Below are 24,057 nucleotides of genomic sequence, written 5' to 3' on the forward strand. Positions count from 1 at the left end.
CACAGAAACAAAAACAAGTGGGTTGTCCCCTCCTCAACGCCTCACTCTTTACGCTAAAGCTTTCAATTAGAAATTACTCAGAAATCAGAAATTACTTCGTATATGAAAGGGGCTGCTTCCTCATCAACGCGCCCCTCTTTACTCTAAAGTTTTTTACTGTTTTAAAAAGTAGAAGCAAAGAGTCAAACTTTAGCGTAAAGAGCGAGGGATTGCGGAGGGGACAACCCATTTCATATACAGAGTAATTTCTGTTCGTTTTAAGTTTTAATGTCGCTCCTTACTTTCAGTTAAAAAAACTAGTTGTTTTTTTTTTTGTTTAATTTCTGAACGTTTTTGAATTAATACATGTTTGATTTTGGCTCTCCGCACATAAATTATTAAAATGAAATTTGTATATTAATTTATTTAATTTTTTTGGCTAAATGGCTTTGTCTTAGTTTTGATCAGACCATTTTGAGAAATAAGGGGTGGGGAAGGAGGCCTAGTTGCCCTCCAAATTTTTCGGTTACTTAAAAAGGCTACTAGAACTTTTAATTTTTAAAGAACGTTTTTATTAGTAAAAAATAGGCGTAACTTAAGAATTAATTTACGTAACAAACTTTTATATTCTTATATTTTTATTATGTGTACGAAGGGGTTTGTGCCCTCGTTAATACCTCGCTCTTTACACTAAATCGTAAGTTTTGTCCCAATTCTTTAAGAATGACCCCTGAATCAAAAAGGTCGTAGAATAAATAGTTGAAATTACTAAAAATACTTTAGCATAAAGAGCGAGGTATTTATCTCCTCCTAAATTCCTCGCTCTTTATGCTAAAGTATTTTTAGAACCCCTCATATGCGTAATAATCTCTGTTCGTTTTAAAATTCAATGCTATTCCTTACTTTCAACTGAAAAAACGTTTTCATGTTTACTTTTTGGTTGTTTTTTTTTTTTATAGTAATGCTAGAAAATCCTGCACCCTTTTCATTGAATTTTTCTTCCCCCATGACATATTCCTCCAAGGAAAGATCCACCCACATAGCCCCCTCCCATCAACCCCACCCCCCAAACCAAAAAATCACCCTGAAAACGTCTGTACACTTCCCAATAACCATTACTAAATGTAAACACTGGTCAAAGTTTGTAACTTGCAGCCCCTCCCCCAGGGATTGTGAGGGAGTAAGTCATTCCCAAAGACATAGTTATTATGGTTTTTGACTATGCAGAACAAAATGGCTATCTCAAAATTTTAATCCGTTGACTTTTTGAAAAAAATTAGCGTGGGAGGGGGCCTAGGTGCCCTCCAATTTTTTTTGATCACTTAAAAAGGGCACTAGAACTTTTCATTTCCGTAATAATGAGCCCTCTTGCGACACTTTAGGACCACTTGGTCGATACGATGACCCCTGGAAAAAAAAAACACACACCCGTGATTTGTCTTCTGGCAAAAAATACGAAATTCCACATTTTTTTAGATAGGAGTTTGAAATTTTTGCTACAGGATTCTCTGATACGCCGAATGCGATGGTGTGATTTTCGTTAAGATTCTATGACTTTTAGGGGATGTTTCCCCTATTTTCCAAAATAAGGCAAATTTTCTCAGGCTCTTAACTTTTGATAACAAAGACTACATTAATTGAAACTTATATATTTAGAATCAGCGTGAAAATTCGATTCTTTTGATGTATCTTTTAGCATTAAAATTCCGTTTTTTAGAGCTTCGTTTACTATTGAGCCGGGTCGCTCCTTACTACAGTTCGTTACCACGAACTGTTTGAAAAGAAGATGCCGAAACCCTTTTCTAGAAAGTGACGTTAAAACGTTGATAGTTCAATGCTGTTTGTTAAACTGATTTTAGAGCTTTTAGTAACGAAGGTATATGGATTTAAACAGAATGAGGCGGAAGCTTTACAATTGTAATATAATTTCCTATGCCTTTTGAGATCAGTATAATAGAATCTGATCAACGTCCATCCCAAACCAGGATAACTTTTTTGTCTCCTTTGTATGGTAAACAATCACTTCTTGGGCAAAGGTTCTTTAATATCTTAAATAAAGTAGTTGATATCGATGAGCGAAACTTTCAGAGATTTTACGATATTGATATGTGAGCTGATTCCAGAAAGTATGACTCACCTAGCTCAGAATTTTTTTTTTTCAGCGAAAAAATTATCCGAAAGCAATTGTCCACCTGTTAAAAATGTATCTTCTCAAACCAGTAAATATAAAGTCAGTATACAAAATAATGTTCTGTTATATAAACAAGTTTTCTTATATCATAGGAGCCATAAACAACCATTTTCAATCTAGAAAAAAAGTATTTTCTTGGTGAGATATATATATATATATATATATATATATATATATATATATATATATATATATATATATATATATATATATATATATATCTTAGTGCATCTGCCGATAAAAGCTTGTTTTAAATGTTTTTTTTTACTCTTCGATAAACCGTGTTACCAATTTTTCCGCGTCAAAATAACGACACTTTTAAACAAAAAAATTCGAATAAAATGATATTTTTCAAATGAAATTTTGTTATCAAGTCATTGACCAACATAGTTATTAGAAAAAGACCAGTGATTCTATCCAGTAATTGATTTTTAAAAAAAATTCCACAAAAATAAGTCTTTCAAAGAAAAGTAAAGAACTCCATTAAACCAAGAATGAGCAAAAATAGAATCAAATAATCTACCAAGCTTAAAACTACCCAGAGCCAACAGAAACTACAATAAATAACCGAGTCAAACGCAAAACGAGCACGAATTAACAAGGGTAGGGCTCAAAACCCATATGCCTTCCTAAGGCCAGAACATAATTTGCACTTTACTGAAAAAATATTAATGGACGTACATTTGGTCAGTTTAATGTACACATGCTGATATTTGTTCCTTAAATGTCAATAATATTTGACTTATTAAAGTTTATAAAAGTGAAAACATTTAAAATTTATTTTTTTTAATTTTGTACGACCACTGCATTTTGTTTGATTCCTGGCGTGGCCGGATATTTGGTTTGGGACGGGGTCAGTGGCGTGACATTTTAAGCTCAGCCAGAGTCGACCCAGCACTAAATGGCTACGTGGAGATATCTAGGGAAGGTAAACAGATAGGGTGTGAGAGCATAAGGATGGCTGGCCCCCAACCCCCCATTGCACTTCCTGGCTGAAGGGCTATATCCGTCTTATGGGCCTACATAGCCAAGTGCAACTAGCCCAAATTAACTAACTGACAATGCTAAACTACACTAAACAATGCAGCACTAAATAGTTGACGTATTTCAGAAACCTAAGTAAACTAATTGGCACATATGTCAGCAGATCCTGGAAGCAGACCCATTACTTACTTACTTACTTTTAAGTTTAGATAAATCTATGACAATTATGAATTAGGCAGCTCACTTACAAATCAAGATTTTTCAAAGAGTTGAATACCTGAACATAAACCAAATATTCAAGTATTGAACCTTGAGGGCCTACTATCCTCCTAAAAGGTTTAGCCCGCGTAACTTATAACTCTAAGTCAAAACGGTCCTCAATTCCCGTAAAAAATATACACTTACAGAAAGAACAAAATAACATTGAACATATCATCTACTACCTAAGCTAAGTTTCTCAACTGAGCATAATTACTTTGATAACTGTATTTGTTTTTGAATTTATACTTGCAGCCAAAGTTTTGCTGGCAGAATTAAATAATAGGAGAGTATTAAAAGTACATTCAAATACTAACTAGTACAATATAAGATGTAATCAGAAAATTCCCAGGAAACAATACAAATAATTTTATCTCTCGAACTGGGTATAATTCATATAATCCACTGGGAATTACTTTACACAGTTTCTGGATGATCAGTGTAGTCGTTAGGAAGTTACCAACAAGCAGTTGAGAGTAGGTGAAAACAATTATTTAAATTATTAACAATTATTTAAAACAATAATTAGTATTACTTAAATGACAAAGAGTGGTAACTAAAACCGGCTTGACAGAAGAATTACCTAGAATAAATAGTCTAGGATATAGTCTAAGGTACCGGCTGTAGCTTGGCCCACACCAGTTACACAAGGGGTTCGAAACCTTGCCAGTGAAACTCAAGTAAAGCAAGAAATGCAATGTTACAGCTTCAGGTCCTCTTGACCTGAAGCTGGTTTATGAAACAAATATATATATATATATATATATATATATATATATATATATATATATATATATATATATATATATATATATATATATATATATATATATATATATATATATATATATATGTATATATATATATATATATATATATATATATATATATATATATATATATATATATATATATATATATTTAATGCTAAGCGACTTCTGCTAATATGATATAATACTGATCAATATCAGTGGCTCAATCCCTTGGCAATTAACTAAGTTTTGGACACATTATTACTTATTAGTAACATCACGGGTTTAGGAATGCTCGTTTATTGCGGTTCAACCTTTCAAAATACCTGGTAATTATATCTCACTATGTAATGATAATTTCCGAGAGTAGCAGCATATAAGAAAAACTTGAGAAATCACGTACTGTTACAAAACACTATATATTTGTTTCATAAACCCTTGGATAAACAGATAGAGCACCGCGATTAATTGCAAAATCAAAAACCGAGAACAACAACCCAAGGGGAAAGCTAAAATAAACGGACAATGCTTTAATTTTTTTTTGCACGCATCCCTGCAAGATCTAATTTCCCCTGAATTTCGAACTCCAGCCAAAAAAATAATATCCCTTGGTGCGCTATCTATGTCAGATACCTGTCTACACTGGATGTATAAAAGGCTTAGTAACATTACAAAATCAAGTTTCGTTAGAGGATCTGCTCATAACGAATAATGAACTTGAACACAATTTAAACATTTTATTTTAAATTTCTTTATAAAAATCAGTCCAAGAACATTTTGATCAAACCTTGTACTATAGAAAACAAGGGGAGAATGTATGACTTACCTTAAGAATGGAAGGTCTGGGCTGAGTAGTAGATGTTCCATGGTATGTATGGTAGACACCTCCTCCAAAAGGTAAGCCCCCAAACAGCCGATATTTAGGACTCGTATCAGGAGTATACTCTTCTGCCTCAGGGATTACCTCACGTACAACAAAACGACGCAATGTTCCAAATTTTCCACCTAAAAACAAACGTATTTCTTTATTATTGTTAATAGTGGAAATTAGACGCAATCATAATGGGTTTATAAAAAGCGATTAGGCAAAAACTTAATTAGCAGTCGAATGAGACCCTACGACTATCTAGAATCATAAAGGGTTTATAAAAAGTCGATAATGATTCTAAAGCCCATTATTTTTTCATTGGCGAAAAAAAAAGAAAAATCTTTGCTACCTTGGTAAAACATGATTTCAATTCTGAGATGGGAATTTGGAAATACATAGGCAAGCGTTTTCGACTATAGCAATTCCGATATTTTTGTCTCTTTTTTTTTTCTTTTTTTTTAGTCTGACGCCGTTTTCGAGGAGATCAAGCTGCTTTTCTAGATTCTTGAAATGGCTTTTCTAATTACAGGGTAAAATATCATAAAATCGGATCTAGGGGAAGACTCGCCATCTTTCGTAATAGCCATCAATTGGAAAACATATTCCCTGTGAATGGCTTCTTCATAATTTCGGTCTTTACTAGGTTATAGACTAGGCTACAACCATGAATTTCTAATCAGGCATCAACACATGCCTATTCTGCCACGTGTAAGTTATAACATTTTCGACAAAATTCTAGTTAACAAAAGTGGTGACAACAAAGAATGAATTGACATGGTGAGAAAAGGAAATGGCCGTAAAAAAAGTAAGGATTTAGATAATAATAGTAGACAAGTAGAATTAAAAAAAAGAAACATACAAAGGCCTCCCATCTCTACGACAGGAGGCAAAAAGAGGCGACAGGAGGACCTCCTTTTTTCCCTATGAATTTTGTAGTAGAATTGTGAGCATTTTGCTCACATATTGGGCTATAAGAGAAGCTCCAAGGTCCATATATACGTCGAAGATAGCTCCGAGAACATTACTGCTATAAGAGAAGCTCCAAGGCAATATACGTCGCCCAGATAAGTTTTAGCATCCTGATTCGATATATATATATATATATATATATATATATATATATATATATATATATATATATATATATATATATATATATATATATATATATATATATATATATATATATATATATATATATATATATATATATATATATATATATATATATATATATATATATATATATATATATATATATATATATATATATATATATATATATATATATATATATATATATATATATATATATATATTGACCTTGGCATGTTTTTTGGACTTTGATTGTTGGATTTTGATTTGGATGTTGGTTTGTTTTGGATTTATTTTCAATAACTTTTAATGCAACAAAACACAAATATTAGCCTCGGAACTCGGAACGATTTTTTGAAAGTTAGTAAGTGTAAGAGTCGTTGTTTTCTTTGCCAAGATCATTTTATCCCACGGACTTTTGTTAAGAGTACATTGTATAATAAAAATTTTGCATGCAAGTTACGTGGTAATGTTAATTGTAGAACAACCAATGTAATTTACCTATTAGAATGCAATGAATGCTGCCTACAATATGTGGGGGAAACAACTAATAATATATATAAAAGATTTTCTGGACACAAGACAACAGTTAATAATGAAAAAACTAATAACTATCTAGTTCAACATTGTAATAATGGTAAATGTTCCATATCAGATATAACTGTCGCAATTTCAGAAAATTTAGAGTTAGAAAATTTAAATAAAGAAGAGAAGAATAATAGACTACGTAAACGGGAGGATTTCTGGATCCATACTCTTGGTACAGCTTATCTTTTTGGGCTAAATGATCGTGTAGCAAAATATGGTGACATGTCTCAGGTTGTTGTTAAATGTATTGATGGTTTTATGGACCATCCTTCTTTTACTTGTCCTACTAAACGTAAAAAACGATCGAGAGGACATAAGAAAAATAATAGAAAAAATGAATTAGATTTACATATGCTTTCTATAGATCTACGCCAGCTACTTGAATCTAGGGGTATGATTTCTGTAATAAAATGTCTAAATAATTTATCCAAGAGGAATTTAATCAAACTTTTCTGGATTGTTAAGAATAATACAGCTCTTGAATATAATTTTAAAGTAATATGTGATACAATTTGCATTCTAACTAAAACGAAATTTATTTCAAAAAAGAAAAAGTTTGAAAAGATTGGTAATAAGGATAACAGATTATATTTACCTATTAATTTTACTTGTAAGCAGATTGAAGATATTAATTTACCAGAAATTTTAAATCAGCGGCATGTGAAACAGGCCCTTCCTAGTCATTTGAATTATAACGATAGTCCAGTTCTAACTTATAAATTTTCAAAAACTATTGGGCAAATTATTTTTAATTATAATTTAATACTTAAAAGATTAGACAGTGATATAAATTGGACACCGGTTTGTAATTGTAAGCAACTTGGCCCATTTGTAAATCCTACTTACAAACATGTTATAACAAGGGACTTGTCAATAATAAAGCATGATGATCTTCAAATTATAATGAATAAAGGGACTAATTTCCGTCTTTCTCATCATCTGAAACCATCGAGTGTTCTTGATGGCTTGGAAAATGATTTTGATTTATTTATTGATAAGTGGTGTAAGAAAGAGAATAAAAGTAAAGAGAGTTTTCAAAGTTGGAAGAATTTAATTATTAGTAGAATAAGAAATAAAATATATTCTAATTTTAAAAATAGTAACACTAAATCATTATTTTATAATGCGAAGATTAAACAAGCAATTGCTAATCTACAGAATGAATTTGTAATTGTGCCAGTGGATAAAGCTAATAATAATTTTGCCATAATTTGTCAGAAGCTGTATTGTGCGGCAATATTCCTTGATGTGAAGAAAGCTTTTGACAGCCTCACACACGAGATACTTATTGGTAAGTTGTCGCATCAAGGCGTCCGTGGAGAAGCTCTGTCCTGGTTTTCTTCATTCCTAACTGGCCGATCCATTGCAGTTGAAGCTTCTGATGAGCATATTCCAGTCGAATATGGAGTGCCACAAGGCTCAGTTCTTGGGCCATCCCTTTTCCTCATATATGTCAACGACCTCTATCGACTATTTAGCAACCCACGATCTGATTTCTGTTGTCATTTGTGCCAGAAAGGAGATGCTGTGGTTGAAGCCGTGGATACGCCTGGTCAACATGAAGAACTCTTTGCATTCGCCGACGACACCACCCTGGGGGCTGCAGCACCTGATGAATCATCTCTTATCCTCAAGCTACAATTGATGGCAGAAAATATATATCGTTGGTTTGATGCAAATTTGTTAGCTTTGAATGTAAAAAAATCGTTTCTTTTTATATTCTTCCGCATAGGCAAAAGCTGCCCTACAGTGACAGAGCTTAAAACATCTAAGGGATCCATATCCCGCCCAGCTGACCGGTTTATTGGATTCCTTGGGATACTTCTGGATGAAAATCTATCTTTCAAACGCCATACTGAGTCAATGAGATTAAAGGTTTCTCGAGGCCTTGGAATTATTCGAAAGCTGAAGCGAGTCTTTCCTTTCTCTATCCTTCGTCTATTATATTTCTCTCTTATTTACCCTTATTTATGCTACTGCTCGTCAGTGTGGATGTCAACATTTCCATCTGTACTTACACCTTTACATAATCTCCAACTGAAAGCAGCAAAAGTTCTTCAGTCTACCACCCATATTTCTGTTGAACTTCTGAAGATTAAAGATATTCATACATTACACCTCTCTTTCATTGCGTTTCAATATTTCCGTGGAGACCTTCCATCAAGTTTTTCCGGGCTTTTTGAAATTGTTCGAAATGTCAGTCCTTATGAAACTAGAAACAAGGATGATGTGCTAGTGCCATCCACCCCTGCAGTGCGCTCGGACTTTGGTCTGATAGTTGCTGTCGGACGTGCCTGGAATTCCATTCCTGTTGGGATTCGACGGTCCTGTACCATAGGATCCTTCAAGAAACGGTTGAAGAATTTTTTAATAAAAAAAAAAAAAAAAATTAAATTATAATATTGATCAGTTATTTATATTGTTTAGTTATCAAGATTTAATTTATTTATTTAATAATTTAGATTGAATTTATTTATTTAGATTTGGGTGGTGTGAGTGTTGGATCCTCGATGTATATATTTTTTTTTTTTTTATTTATTTTTTATAAGTAGGTGGTGCGGAGACCGGTTGTACTCGGGTGAGGATTGGTGAGTAGACTCTAAATATATTTTAAGTGTGAATGTAATTAATAGTTATTTATGTTTTGTTTTGTTGTTTTTTTTTTCCCAAATAACGGGCCATTGAGCCCTTTGGGATATTTTTTGTTTATAAATGGATGGATATTGGTAATAAAAGGAACTTGAACTTGATATCTTAAAAAGGGAGTTACGCACAACTAATGTTTACAAAAAGGTAAATTTAGAGGATGAGAATTTAATTGAAAAGACTGAAGAAATACTTTTTAAAAATTTTAATATTAAAATAAATGACAATGATTAAAAGTTCCCTTTCCTATATTGGACTGTAAAATTTCATAAGAATCCTCCTAAACCACGGTTTATTGCTGGAGCAGCTAAATGTCCAACCCGCATTGCTGCTACTGACCTCTCTTTAATTTTAAAGGAAATTGTAAATAGACTTAAAACCTATTGTTCTGGTATTAAAAAGTTTTCGAATTTTAATCCATATTGGAGTGTTAATAATTTACTGCAGGTGATAGTCTTTAACAATGGTTTCAGCTAAAAGAATTGAGTCTTTCGATTTTGCGATAATGTATACTAATTTATCACTTAATGTAGTGTTAGATAATTTAAAAACTGTTATCAAGAAATCTTTCCTCTTATCTAGTAAAAGGTTCTTAAAAATAGACACTTATAATAAAAAAGCTAAATGGACAAATTGCTTTAATACCACAGTTAACTTGAGATGTTACAGCTTGGATATGATTTTTGAGTTATTAGAATTTGTTTTATACAATACTTATATAAGGTTTGGTGGTGATTTGTACAAGCAAATCGTAGGAATTCCCATGGGGGGGGGGGGGGGAAGGCCAGCCCATTTATAGCTGACTTGTTTTTAAGTCAACTAGAATATAAATATATGATGGATAAGAATAATCCAAATAACTTAAAACATGTTTTGTCAAATAATAAAAGATATTTAGATGATATTTTGGTCTTAAATTGTAAGGATTTCATTGATATTTCTAAAAATATATATCCATCAGAGCTTACTCTTGAACGTAGTCATGGTGCTGGTCATGAAGATCATTTCTTAGATTTAAATGTTAATATTTGTGATAATAATAAATTAAGTTTTAAAATGTATAATAAAACGGATGATTTTGAAGTGATTAGTTTCCCATTCCCTGAAAGTAATATACACTCAAATATCACATATTCTGTGTTTTTCTCACAGTTACTTCGTTATGCAAGGATTTGTAGTAATTATATTGATTTTAAAAATAGATGTAAAATCTTAAGCCAAAAATTGATATCAAGAGGTTTTTCTGCAAATAAATTAACTTGACAATTTAAAGAATTTAGTTTTCATTATAACGAACTTTTAAATAAATATCAAAAGAATTATCTGGAAATACTTGAAGAAATTTTCAACTAATTTCGGAGGTTCGACAAATGATGATGCAGCGCCATTTATTTTGAATTGTGTTTCTAATAGAGCGGATTTTTTAAAAAAAAATAGCCAAATGGTAAAGATGAATTCTATAATTGTTTAGTTCATTAATTTTTTTTTTCAATGTGTTAATATTTGTGATTTGGTAAATTTTATCATATTTAGTTTACCTATTGTTGCTAAAAAGAAGGATATATTAACAGGATAAGCTTGTTTTGGTGTTACTTGGTTGTTTTACATTTGCTGTTTTTTCAAAGGCATGTATTTTGGGGGTGATACCTGACACGGGGATGCCATGGATATTCTGTGATAGCCACAACACTTGGCTGGGTAGAGAATTTAAAGTGGCGAAACCCTATAGGCCAGTGTATTCTCCTGATGAGCCCTTGTGTTGGGTTGTTGCCTCTGAATTATTTGTCTTTATTATTTTTTCTATTGTTTGGTAAATGACGACTTATACTTATTGACGACATGACTGCCTGTCCATGGATTATTTCTTTATGGTTGATTGTGTGTTTGGCTATGCTGTTTATGTGTTGTTGCATTGGTGATTTCTCTTTTCATGATATATAGCACTGCATCTGATAGACTATTGTACATAAATGTATGCCGGCCAGTCTTTGAGCTAAATGTGCTGAAAGTTTTCTTATTTCAGTGTTTTTCTGTCTTCAGCTTGCATCACTGCACACGCGCGCACAGACCGTAAACTTGTGAATGGAGAGTGTTTAAAACGTGAACAGAGAGCATTTAAGGCAACAGTTCTCCGAGTAGGCCTTTTAGCAAATCTGGGGGGATGGATTCGCCCCGTCCTCCGAAGGGGACAAGAACGTGTCTGCAGATAATAGTAGGAGAGGAAGACCCACTAGAGAATTTCCTACCATTTTTGAATTCATTTTCCAAAAAGAGAATTGATTACTTTCAACGTATTGTCACAGTAAAGAAAAAAATGGTAATGTCTCTTATTGTTGTTACATCTCAGCATGGCCTTTTCTGATGGTTATAAGATTGAATATTTACGTAAGCATAGATGCTAACAGATGTTCGACACAAAGATCGATATAAGGGCAAGGCCTTAAGCAGATAAACAGAGATTATTCTCCTTTGACCAATTGATGTGGGTCAAAACTTTATATTATTTGACCAATAATTACAATCGTCACAAACTTACACAGGGAAAGTGGGCCAGACACACCGCTTAGCCAAACAATCAGGACTTAGAACAATCCAGGCTACCTTGAAATAATATCAAAAAAAGAAAGAACACAAGTTCTCTTTGTCTAAATCCGACAATTCATTTCCTGAGCTTCAACATATATATATATATATATATATATATATATATATATATATATATATATATATATATATATATATATATATATATATATATATATATATATATATATATATATATATATATATATATATATATATATATATATATATATATATATATATATATATATATATATATATATATATATATATATATATATATATATATATATATATATATATATATATATATATATATATATATATATATATATATATATATATATATATATACAAACAGCATATAGGTCAAACAGCATAGCCACACACAATCAACCATAAAGAATAATCCATGGACAGGCAGTCATGTCGTCAATAAGTATAAGTCGTCATATACCGAACAATAGAAAAAATAATATAGACAAATAATTCAGAGGCAACACCCAACATAAGGGCTCATCAGGAGAATACACTGGCCTATATAGGGTTTCGCCACTCTAAATTCTCTACCCAGCACAGTGTTGTGGCTACCACAGAATATCCATGGCATCCCCGCGTCAGGTATCACCCCCAAAATACATGCCTATGAAAAAAAAAACAGCAAATGTAAAACAACCAAGTAAAAGATTTAAATCGTCATTGTGCTTCAATAAATACAGGCACAGCATAAGTAAATATTTATCTTTCTCTTTTTGGGGAACATACAAAGCTTCTTATCAGCAGCCAATTTAAATTTAAATAATAATACAATAAAAGCAAATTTGACCGACAGTGATTTTAAATTCAAGTAAATTATGCTATAAACCATGAGAAGATGCTCGCTCAACCACCCCACCGCTATTTATACTAAAACTTTTTTGTTGTTATTTTCCAATGCCTTAAGGTCAATCTCCGAGGTTTGTAGCCAATGCTATTTTCCTATAGCAGTGAAATGCGTATCAAACAGTTCGTGGTAACGAACTGTAGCTAGGAGCGACCCGGCTCAATAGTACCCAAAACTCTAAAAAATAGAATTTTGATACCAATACCTACATCAAAAGAATCGCATTTTAATGCTGATTTTAAATATATAAGCTTCATCAAGTTTAGTCTTACCCATCAAAAGTTACGAGCCTGAGAAAATTTGCGTTATCTTTGAAAATAGGGGGAAACGCCCCCTAGAAGTCATAGAATCTTAACGAAAATCACACCATCAGAATCAGGGTATCAGAAAACCCTACTGCAGAAGTTTCAAGCTCCTATCTACAAAAATGTGGAATTTTGTATTTTTTGCCAGAAGGCAGATCACGGATGCGTGTTTATTTGTTTTTTTGTTTTTTTTTGTTTTTTTTTCCCAGGGGTGATCGTATCGACCCAGTTGTCCTAGAATGTTGCAAGAGGGCTCATTCTAACGGAAATGAAAAGTTCTAGTGCCCTTTTTAAGTGACCAAAAAAATTGGAGGGCACCTAGGCCCCCTCCCACGCTAATTATTTTACCAAAGTCAACGGATCAAAATTCTGAGATAGCCATTTTATTCATCCTAGTCGAAAAACCTTATAACTATGTCTTTAGGGACGACTTACTCCCCCACAGTCCCCATGGGAGGGGCAACAAGTTACAAACTTTGACCAATGCTTACATATAGTAATGGTTATTGGGAAGTGTACAGGCGTTTTCAGGAGGATTTTTTTGGTTGGGGGAGGGGTTGAGAAGAGGGGGATATGCTGGGGGAACTTTCCATCGATAATTTGTCATGGGGGATGAAAATCTCCATGAAGGGAGCACAGGATTTACTAGCATTATTTAAAAACACAATGAAAAAATAAATATGAAAAAGTACTTTCAGCTGGAAGTAAGGAACAGCATTAAAACTTAAAACAAACAGAAATTATTACCAATTTGAGGGGCTCACCTCCTCCTAATACCTCGCTCTTTACGTTAAAGTATTTTTAGTAATTTCAACTATTTATTCTACGGCTTTTGTGATTCTGGGGTCATTCTTAATGAATTGGGACAAAATTTAAGCTTTAGTGTAAAGAGCAAGGATCTGACAAGGGGGCGAACCCCCTCATATATGTAATAAAAATATGAGAATACAAAAGTTCTTTACGTAAGCTAATTTATAAGTTACGTAAATCTCTTACTAATAAAAATATTTGTAAAAAATTAAAAGTTCTAGTTGCCTTTTTAATTAACCAAAAAATCGGAGGGCAACTAGGCTTCCTCCCCCGCTCTTTTTTTCTCAAAATCATTCGATCAAAATTATGAGAAAGCCATTTAGCCAAAAAAAAAAAAAAATGCAAATTTCGTTTTAATTATTCCTCTGCGGAGAGCCAAAATCAAAACATGCATTGATTTAAAAACGTTCAGAAATTAAATAAAAAAAAACAAGTTTTTTTAACTGAAAGTAAGGAGCGACATTAAAACTTAAAACGAACAGAAATTACTTCGTATATGAAAGAGGCTGCTTCCTCATCAACGCCCCGCTCTTTACGCTAAAGTTTTTTACTGTTTTAAAAAGAAGAATTGATAGACAGAGTCAAACGTAAGTTAGCGTTAACCAGAATATCATTAAGAATGTTGACATCTCCTTAGCATTACGACCAGATTTAAAAGGAAGTTGAAAACATGTATAATTGGCAACAACACCTCGAGGCAATATCATTTTTAACACTTCATACGAATTGGAATTTGTCAGGTTACAAAGCAGATAACATTGGCCTTTGAAAGTAAAGAAACACCGATTTTAGGCCTATAAAATGTATGAACGTTATTTTTAAACAGAACACTATTCTTAATAAAATATCATTTTAAACATTATTGGCCTTTAAAAGTAAAGAAACACCGATTGTAGACCTATAAAATGTATGAACGTTATTTTTAAAAAGAAAATAATTCTTAAAAACACATCATTTTAAACATTAATGGCCTTTAAAAGTAAAGAAACGCTGATTGTAGGCCTATAAATGTATGAATATTATTTTAAAAAAGAACATTATTCTTAAAAAGAACATAATTCTTAAAAACACATTATTTTAAATATTATTGGCCTTTAAAAGTAAAGAAACATCGATTGTAGGCCTATAAAATGCATGAATATTATTTTAAAAAAGAAGGTTACTTCTTTAAAACACATTATTTTAAACATTATTGGCTTTTAAAAGTAAAGAAACGCCGATTGTAGGCCTATAAAATATACGAACATTATTTTTTTTTAATCTAAAGTTGAAGGATATTCGTCCATATTAGTTCCACGGGATCTCATTTTATTCCTAATAGTGCCGTATCTTAGAATATTTTGGTTTTTCCCCAATCATATACTTTGCTTTACTGAGTAATGCATAGGCCTATACTATCAAATTAATATCATTTAAAGTGATATGTTCCTGAAGGTACATAATAAACATTGGGCACCCTTGCCCTGGGGTCATAAATACAGGTAAGGGAGGAAGGAAACCCCTTAGGGGTATTTAATAAATTTTTGAAACTACTTATATTTATATACTATTCATCAAAAAAAGAGCTAAGAGCTCATATGGCACTTGTGACTAGGTCAAGAGGAGCCAAGAGCCAAGAGCTCATATGATATGAGCTGTAGCAAAATTCTAAGAATCAATGGATTTCTTTAAAAGGAAAATTAGAGGCTTAATGCTGGTCGGGATTTAAAATAAGAGCTCTGAGTCACGAGGTCCTTCTAAATATCAAAATTCATTAAGATCCGATCGCCCACTCGTAAGTAAAAAACCTCAATTTTTCTAATTTTTCCTTTCTCTTCAGCCCCAAAGATGATCGAATCGGGGAAAACAACTGTAACGAGTCAATTAGTGCAGCTCCCTGACAAGCATACCAATTTCCATCGTCCTAGCACGTCCAGAAGCACTAAACTCACCAAAGCACTGAACCACACCACCTAACTCCCCCGAAGAAAGCGGATCCAGTCTGGTTACGTCAATTACGTATCTACGGCGTTTATAAGCGTTTTCCAAGATTTCCGGTTTCCCCCACCAGCTCCCCCCGCCAAATGTCAACAGATCTGGTCGGGATTTGAAAGAAGAGCTCTGAGACATGAGTTTCTCCTAATTATCAAATTTTATTAAGGTCTGGTCACCAATTCTTAAGTTAAAAACACCTCAATTTTTTTAATTTTTTCAAATTAACAACTTTCAGCTCGCCCAAAGAGAAGGGATCCGTACCAATAATGTCAATCTCGTATATATAGCTTGTGCTTATTCTTCCCATCAAGTTTTATCCCGATTTCTCCACTCTAAGCGTTTTCCAAGATTTCCAGTTTCCAAGGTTTCTGTTTTTACCTCCAGCCCTCTATGTCCTTAGATCCAATTCAAATTGAAAATGGATTATCTGAGACATAATATTCTTCTACATATTAAGTTTAATTAAGATCCGATGACCCATTCGTAAGATACCTCGATTTTCACGTTTCCAAGAATTTCAGTTTCTCCCTCCAGCTCCCTTCAATGTCACCGGATCTGGTCAGGATTTAAAATGAGAGTTTTAGAGCACAAGATCCTTCTAGAAATCAAATTTCATTAAGATCTGAACACCCGTTCGCAAGTTACAAATACCTAACTTTTTCTAATTTTACCGAATCCCTCCCCCCCCCCAACTCTACCAAAGAGAGCGGATCCGAGCCGGTTATGTCAGTCACCTATCTTGGACTTGTGTTATTCTTTCCACCAAGTTTCATCCTGATCTCTCCGCTTTAAGCGTTTTCCAATATTTCCGGTCCCCCCCCCCTAATAACACTGGATCTGGTAGGGATTTAAAATGAGAGATCTGGGTTTCGAGGTCCTTCTAAATATGAAATTTCATTAAGGTACGATCACTCTTTCATAAGTTAAAATACCTAATTTTGTCTATTTTTTAGAATTAACCCTCCCCCCAACTCTCCCAAAGAGAGCAGATCCGCTCCGGCTATGTCAATCCCGTTTCTAGGACTTTAACTTATTTTTACCACCAAGTTTCATCCCGACCCCTATACTCTAAGCGTTTTCCAAGATTTTAGGTCTCCCCCCCCCCAACTTCCTCTTCACCTGATCCGGTCGGGATTTAAAATAAGAGCTCTGAGACATGACCAAGTTTCATCCCGATCCCTCCAATCTAAGCGTTTTCCATGATTTTAGGTTCCACCACCCTAAACTCCCCCCAAAGTCACCAGATCCGGTCGAGACTTAAAATAAGAGCTTTGAGACACGATATCCTTCCAAATATAAAATTTCAATAAGATCCAATCTCTCCTTCGTTAGTTGAAAATAACTCATTTTTTTAATTTTTCAGAATTAACCCTCTTCCTCCCAACTCCCCCAAAGAGAGCAGATCCGTTCCAGTTACGTTAATATCATATCTAGGACTTACGATTATTTTTACCACCAAGTTTCATTCCGATCCCCCCATTCTAAGCGTTTTCCATGATTTTAGGTTTTTCCTCCCATCTTCCCCCCAATGTCACCGGATCCAGTCGGAATTTAAAATAAGAGACATGAGACACGATATCCTTCCAAACATCACAGTTCATTGATATCTGATGACTCTTTCCTAAGTTAAAAATACCTCATTTTTTCTAATTTTTTAGAATTAACCCCCCCCCCCCAAAGAGAGCGAATCCAGTCCAGTTACTTCAATCACGTATCTACGATATTTGCTTATTCTACCCACCAAGTTTCATCCCGATCTCTTCACTCTAATCACTTTCCAAGATTTTCGGTTTCCCCCTCCACCTCCTGTCACCGGATCTGGTTGGGATTTGTAATAAGAGTGCTGAAGCACAAAATCCTTTTAAATATGAAGCATCATTAAGATCTGATCACCCGTCCATAAATTACAAATACCTCATTTTCTAATTTTTCCGAATTACCCCCCTCCCCCAACTCTCCCACAGAGTAAGGATCCGGTCCAGTTATGTCAGTCACGTATCTTGGATGTGTGCTTATTCTTCCCACCAAATTTCATCCTGACCTCTCAACTCTGAGCGTTTTCCAAGATTTCTACCCCCCCCCACAGCTCCCCCCAATGAAATTGGATTCAGCCAGATCTAAAATAAAAGATCTGAGTTGCAAGATCCTTCTAAATATGAGATTTCATAAAGATTCGATCACTCCTTCATAACTTAAAAACATCTCATTTTTTTCGAATTAACCGTCCCTCCACCCCCCCCCCACAGACGTTCGAATCGGATAAATGACTATTTCTAATTTAATCTTATCTGGTACTAATTTTTCTCATTTTTCAGAATTGACCCTCCCCCAACTTCTCCAAAGAGAGCGGACCCGTTCCGAATATGTCAATCACGTATTTAGGATTTGTGATCATTTTTCCCACCAACTTTTAATCCCGGTCTTTTTGTTTCGAATTAACTGTCTCCCCACTCCCCCCAGATGATCGAATTGGGGATACGACTATTTATAATTTAATCTAGTCTGGTTCCTGATACGCCTGCCAAATTTCATCGTCCTAGCTTATCTGGAAGTGCCTAAACTAGCAGAACAGGGAAAGACAGACAGACAGACTGACAGAATTTATGATCACTATATGTCACTTCGTAAATACAAAGTGCCACAAAAACTTGTTAATACCACAGAAATTTACGAAACTTTTTCTAAGACCTTTTAAGCCCTGAAAGGAAGAGATAAATTAGGGTCTAGCTCGGTGTCTTCAAGTGTCGCCCCGATTTACGAACAATTAGCTACAACTGAAGCCAAGCTGGAGAAAATAAAAAGTCATCTGCTGGAAAACATAACCAATCAAACAGCAATCGTGGTAACGAACTGTAGTAAGGAGCGACCCGGCTCAATAGTAAACGAAACTCTAAAAAATGGAATTTTGATACCAATAGCTACATCAAAAGAATTTTATTTTAATGATGATTTTAAATATATAAGTTTCATCAAGACCAGTTATACCCATCGAAAGTTACGAGCCTGAGAAAATTTGCCTCATTTTAGCAAATAGGGGGAAACACCCCCTAAAAGTTATAGAATCTTAACGTAGAACCTTGTTGTTACCTTATTGTTCCCGTTACCTTATTGTAGAAGTTTCAAGCTCCTATCTACAAAAATGTGGAATTTCGCATTTTTTGCCAGAAGACAGATCACAGATGCGTGTTTGTTTGTTTGTTTTTTTTTCTTAGGGGTGATCTTATCGACTGAGTGGTCCTAGAATGTTGCGAGAGGGCTCATTCCAACGGGCTCATTCCAACGGAGATTAAAAGTTCTACTGCCCTTTCTAAGTGACCAAAAAAATTGGAGGGCACCTAGGCCCCCTCCCACGCTCATTTTTTCCCAAAAGTCACCGGATCAAAATTCTGAGATAGCCATTTTATTCACCATAGTCGAAAAATCTAATAACTATGTCTCTAGGGACGACTCACTCCCCCGCAGTCCCCGTGGGAGGGGCTGCAAGTCACAAACTTTGACCTGTGTTTACATATAGTAATGGTTACTGGGAAGTGTACAGACGTTTTCAGGGGGATTTTTTTGGTTTAGGGGGAGAGTTGAGGGGGAGGGGTTACTTGGGAGGATATTTCCATGGAGAAACTTCTCATGGGGGAAGAGAGTTTCAATGAAGGGGGCACAGGATTTTCTAGCATTATTTGAAAAAAAAAACAATGAAAAAATAAATATGAAAAGTTTTTTTCTACTGAAAGTAAGGAGCAGCAATAAAACTTAAAACGAACAAAAATTATTACGCATATGAGAGGTTTACCTTCTCGTTATACCTCACTCTTTACGCTAAAGTATTTTTAGTAATTTCAACTATTTATTCTACGACCTTTGTGATTCAGAGGTCATTCTTAAGGAATTGGGACAAAATCTAAGATTTAGTGTAAAGAGCGAGGTATCGACGAGGGTTGAACCCCCTCATATACGCAATAAAAACATACGAATATAGAAGTTCGTTACGTAAGTTAATTCGTAAGTTACGTATATTCTTTACCAATGAAAACGTTTGTAAAAATTTAAAAGTTATAGTTGTTTTTTTAAGTAATCAAAAACTTGGAGGCCAACTAGGCCTCCTCCCTCCTTTTTTTCTCAAAGTCTTCCAATTAATTGCAATGAATTAATAAGCAAATTTCGTTTTAATTATTTATGTGCGGAGAGCCAAGATCAAAACATGCATTGATTCAAAACGTCCAGAAATTAAATAAAAAAAAACAAGTTTTTAAATGAAAGTAAGGAGCAACATTAAAACTTAAAACGAACAGAAATTACTCCGTATATGAAAGGGGCTTTTCCTCCTCAGCGCCCCGCTCTTTACGCTAAAGTTTCTTACTGTTTTAAAAATAGAGTTAAGAGAAAGAGGCAAACTTTAGCGTAAAGAGCGGGGCGTTGAGGAGGAAAAGCTCCTTTCATATACGGAGTAATTTCTGTTCGTTTTAAGTTTTAACGTTGCTCCTTACTTTCATTTACTTTCAGTTACTGAAAAGTTCAATGACCCAAATTCATTGAACAAAGAAAGTACTGAACTGATAATCAGCCAGGTTTATGTTTCAATCACGCTCGAGTTTAATCCAAAGTTTGCGAAAATTGAGCAGGCTCTATTAGGTAGTCTGAAATTTAAAATTGAAAATTTGTAGGAGAGAATCGGTCGAATTGAAAAAAAGCTTGATAATTATTATCAAGAGTCCATGCTTGATAGCCTTGTATTTCATGGGGTAAAGTAGTTACCTGGTGTACAGTCATTGGACAATATTTAAGATCATAAATAGCAATATGTCTGTGCTGGGCCCTTTACTTTATTTAGTTTACGTGAACATGATGCACGTTTATCTAAAGGATACATATATTACTAACATTATCGTGGAAGCATCATAGCGACATTATCTCCACCAAAGTTGCCCGTGGAGTTGGCATCCTCAAAAGATTGAAGCATATTCTGCCGGAACGTAATCTTCGCACGATATATTTTGCTATAATCTAACCATATATCATACGGATGTTTAGTCTGGAGAAGCAATTTTTATGTTAATTACAAGCTAAATGGCTTTCTCATAGTTTTGATCGGACGATTTCGCTAAAAAAAAAGAGGGGGGTGGGAGAGGAGGCCTAGTTAACTCCCAATTTTTGGTTACTTAAAAATATAAGTAGATTTGTTTTATTTTTTTTACAAACGTTTTTTTTAGTAATAAACATACGTACCTTACGAATTAGCTTATGTAACGAACTTATATATTTGTGTATTTTTATTACGTATATGAGGGGGTTTGCCCCCTCTTCAATACCTCGTTCTTTACACTAAAGCTTGAATTTTGTCCCAAATCTATCAGAATGACCCTTGAATCACAAAGGCCGTAGAATAACTAGTTAGTTACTAAAAATACTTTAGCGTAAAGAGCAAGGTATTGTGGAAGAGACGAACCCCCTTATATAAGTAATATTTTATGTTCGTTTTAAGTTTTAATGTTGATCATTACTTCCAGTAGAAAAAAAAAATATTTTCTCATTGTCTTTTTATAAATGATGCTAGAAAATCCTGCAACCCCTTCATTAAAATTCTCTTCCCTCATGAAAAATTCCTCCATGGAAAGATCCTCCCACGTAACCTGCTTTCCCCCGACACACCCTAACCCCATCACAAAAAAAATCCCCCTGAAAACGTCTGTACGCTTCATAATTAAAAACTACTATGCGTAAACAATGGTTAAAGTTTATAAGTTGCCGCCCCTCCCCGGGGAACTGTGTTGAATTTAGTCATCCCCAAAGACATAGTTATTGGGTTTTTGACTAAGTTAAACAGAATGGCTATCTCAAAATTTTTATCCGGTGACCTTGGAGAAAAATGTGCGTTGGAGGGGGCCTCGGTGCCCTCCGATTTTTTTGTCACTTAAAAAGGACACTAGAACTTTTAATTTACGTTAGAATGAACCCTCTTGCGACATTCTAGGACAACTAGGTTGATACGATCACCCCTGAGGAAAAAAAATAACAAAAAACAAAAAATACGCACCCGTTATCTGTCTTCTGGAAAAAATACATATTTCCACCTTTTTTATGATAGGGGCTTGAAACTTCTACAGTAGGGTTCTCGGATACGCTGACTCTGATGGTGTGATTTTGTTAAGATTCTGTGACTTTTAGAGGGTATTTCCGCCTATTTTTTAAAATAAGGCACATTTTCTCAGGCTCGTAACTTTTGACCGGTAAAATTAAACTTGATGAAACTTATATATTTAAAATCAGAATTAAAATACAATTCTTTTGATGTAACTATTTGTATCAGAACTTTGTTTTTTAGAGTTTTGGTTACTATTGAGCCTGATCGCTCCTTACTACAGTTTGTTACCACGAACTGTTTGAAAATGTAACTTGTAAATGAATAAAAGTAATATATTTTACTATAACGTTGAGATAGAACTTACCAATGTCTCAGGTTTTCCTGTCCCTTATTTGTTCTTGTTTTTTTTTCTGCCCATTAGAAAATTCAAATGCTAAACTGTTTATCTGACTTGTAACCAACCAAATTCCAATGGTCAGCTGTTACCAATTAGACATGTGAAAATTTTTAATTCCCTTTAAATCCGGTCGTAATATTCAAGGAAGTCAACAGTCTTTAAATATTCTGGTACAACCCTCAAGAGAGCAATTAAGCCAATGAGAAAGGAGGAAATCTCGTTACGTATTTCACTGCTATCTAAGTAGAATTCCCTTTCAACCTAGGAGATTGACCTTAAGAGTGACAGGGATGATCAAGTTGCGAGTTCAGATGTTTTGAAATTTTGGTTTGAAGGCTCCGAAACAGAGATGTGCAAATGCAAAAAGATACATAATTCTGTTTCTTTCCAAGATGGATGTATATGGATGTGTTGCACTTTGTTTTTTTACTCAGTTTTTCCATGAAAGATCGTAGAACATCGGGAGAGGACCTATTCACACAAAAACCAAAGTTCTAGTGCCTAACAAGTAACACAAGAGACCAAGTAACAGCAATTCGAGTGTCGATTTGAGTCAATAAACAACAACTTGCCCCAAATGGTGCCAAAACGTTATTGAGTAGAAATTCAGAGATAGCCCAACATTCTGGAACTATTGGCGAAACTCTTAGATGACCTCCCAATTTCAAAAGTCATATTACCGAGTGGGGACACATTCGTTGTTAAATATATATATTTCAAGTCAATAGAAAATGAACGGCTATTATAAACAGTTTATTCAGTAATTAATTTAAAAAACTTATTCCACAAAGCAAGTTTTTCAAAGAAAAACTGCTTGGGTTCAATTAGCTTTGCAAATCAGCTTTTTCAGTCTTAAGGCAGTTTCGATGGTAAAAGTTAAAGCTAGGTTAGTTTGGGTTAGGTTAAATTAGGTTATAAATCTCAGAAATGGATTAAAAACCTAACCTGTCACCATCAAACCTCGCATAAAAATGAAAAAGTTGACTAGCAACGCAGACTAAATCCAAGGAGAAAAAGGTGTATATACATACATATATAAATATATTCATATATGATACTAGCTGTTGGGGTGGCGCTTCGCGCCACCCCAACACCTAGTTGGTGGGGGCGCTTCGCGCCCCCCCCCCAAGCCCCCCCGCGCGCGTAAGTCGTTACGCGCCATAATAGTTACGCGCCATTGTAGTTGTGTCCCTATGTCCCACCTGTGAATATAGATAGATATATATATATATATATATATATATATATATATATATATATATATATATATATATATATATATATATATATATATATATATATATATATATGGTTTTACCTACGTAAAACTTGCGAATATACAACATTCTTTGCTGTCCCATTGTCTTTGCATATAAATAGATTGTCAGGTTTACCGACTCTTGAACATGCAACATATAATGGTCCATGGGAAAACAATCTGTATTCAGATCTATACCTCATGATTCTAATGATTGCCCTTGAGCTTTGTTGATGGTGATTGCTAATCGACCATTCCCTGTCCCGGTGTCCCGGTCGTCATTTATATCCCCCTGTTTCCCCCGGTGTCCCCGTTGTAGTTGTGTCCCTGTGTCCCGGTCGTCATTTATATTCCCTGTGTCCCGGTCGTCATTTGTATCCCGGTGTCCCGGTCTGTATATACATTCGTTT

At 34.2% G+C, this 24,057-nt stretch overlaps 1 protein-coding gene across 2 annotated transcripts in view; it reads right to left on the minus strand.

Annotated features, from left to right (window-relative positions):
* Nucleotides 1–24,057, minus strand: part of LOC136033827 (5'-AMP-activated protein kinase subunit gamma-1-like) — a 188,252-nt gene that overhangs the window by 111,810 nt on the left and 52,385 nt on the right. For both annotated transcript variants that reach the window (XM_065714761.1, XM_065714762.1), the window contains one exon: nucleotides 4,991–5,169. In XM_065714761.1, the coding sequence (XP_065570833.1) occupies nucleotides 4,991–5,169 (179 nt within the window). The remainder of the gene's footprint in view (nucleotides 1–4,990; nucleotides 5,170–24,057) is intronic.

The sequence above is a fragment of the Artemia franciscana genome, chromosome 12 (genome assembly GCF_032884065.1).
Source record: "Artemia franciscana chromosome 12, ASM3288406v1, whole genome shotgun sequence".
In the NCBI taxonomy this organism is placed as follows: domain Eukaryota; kingdom Metazoa; phylum Arthropoda; class Branchiopoda; order Anostraca; family Artemiidae; genus Artemia; species Artemia franciscana.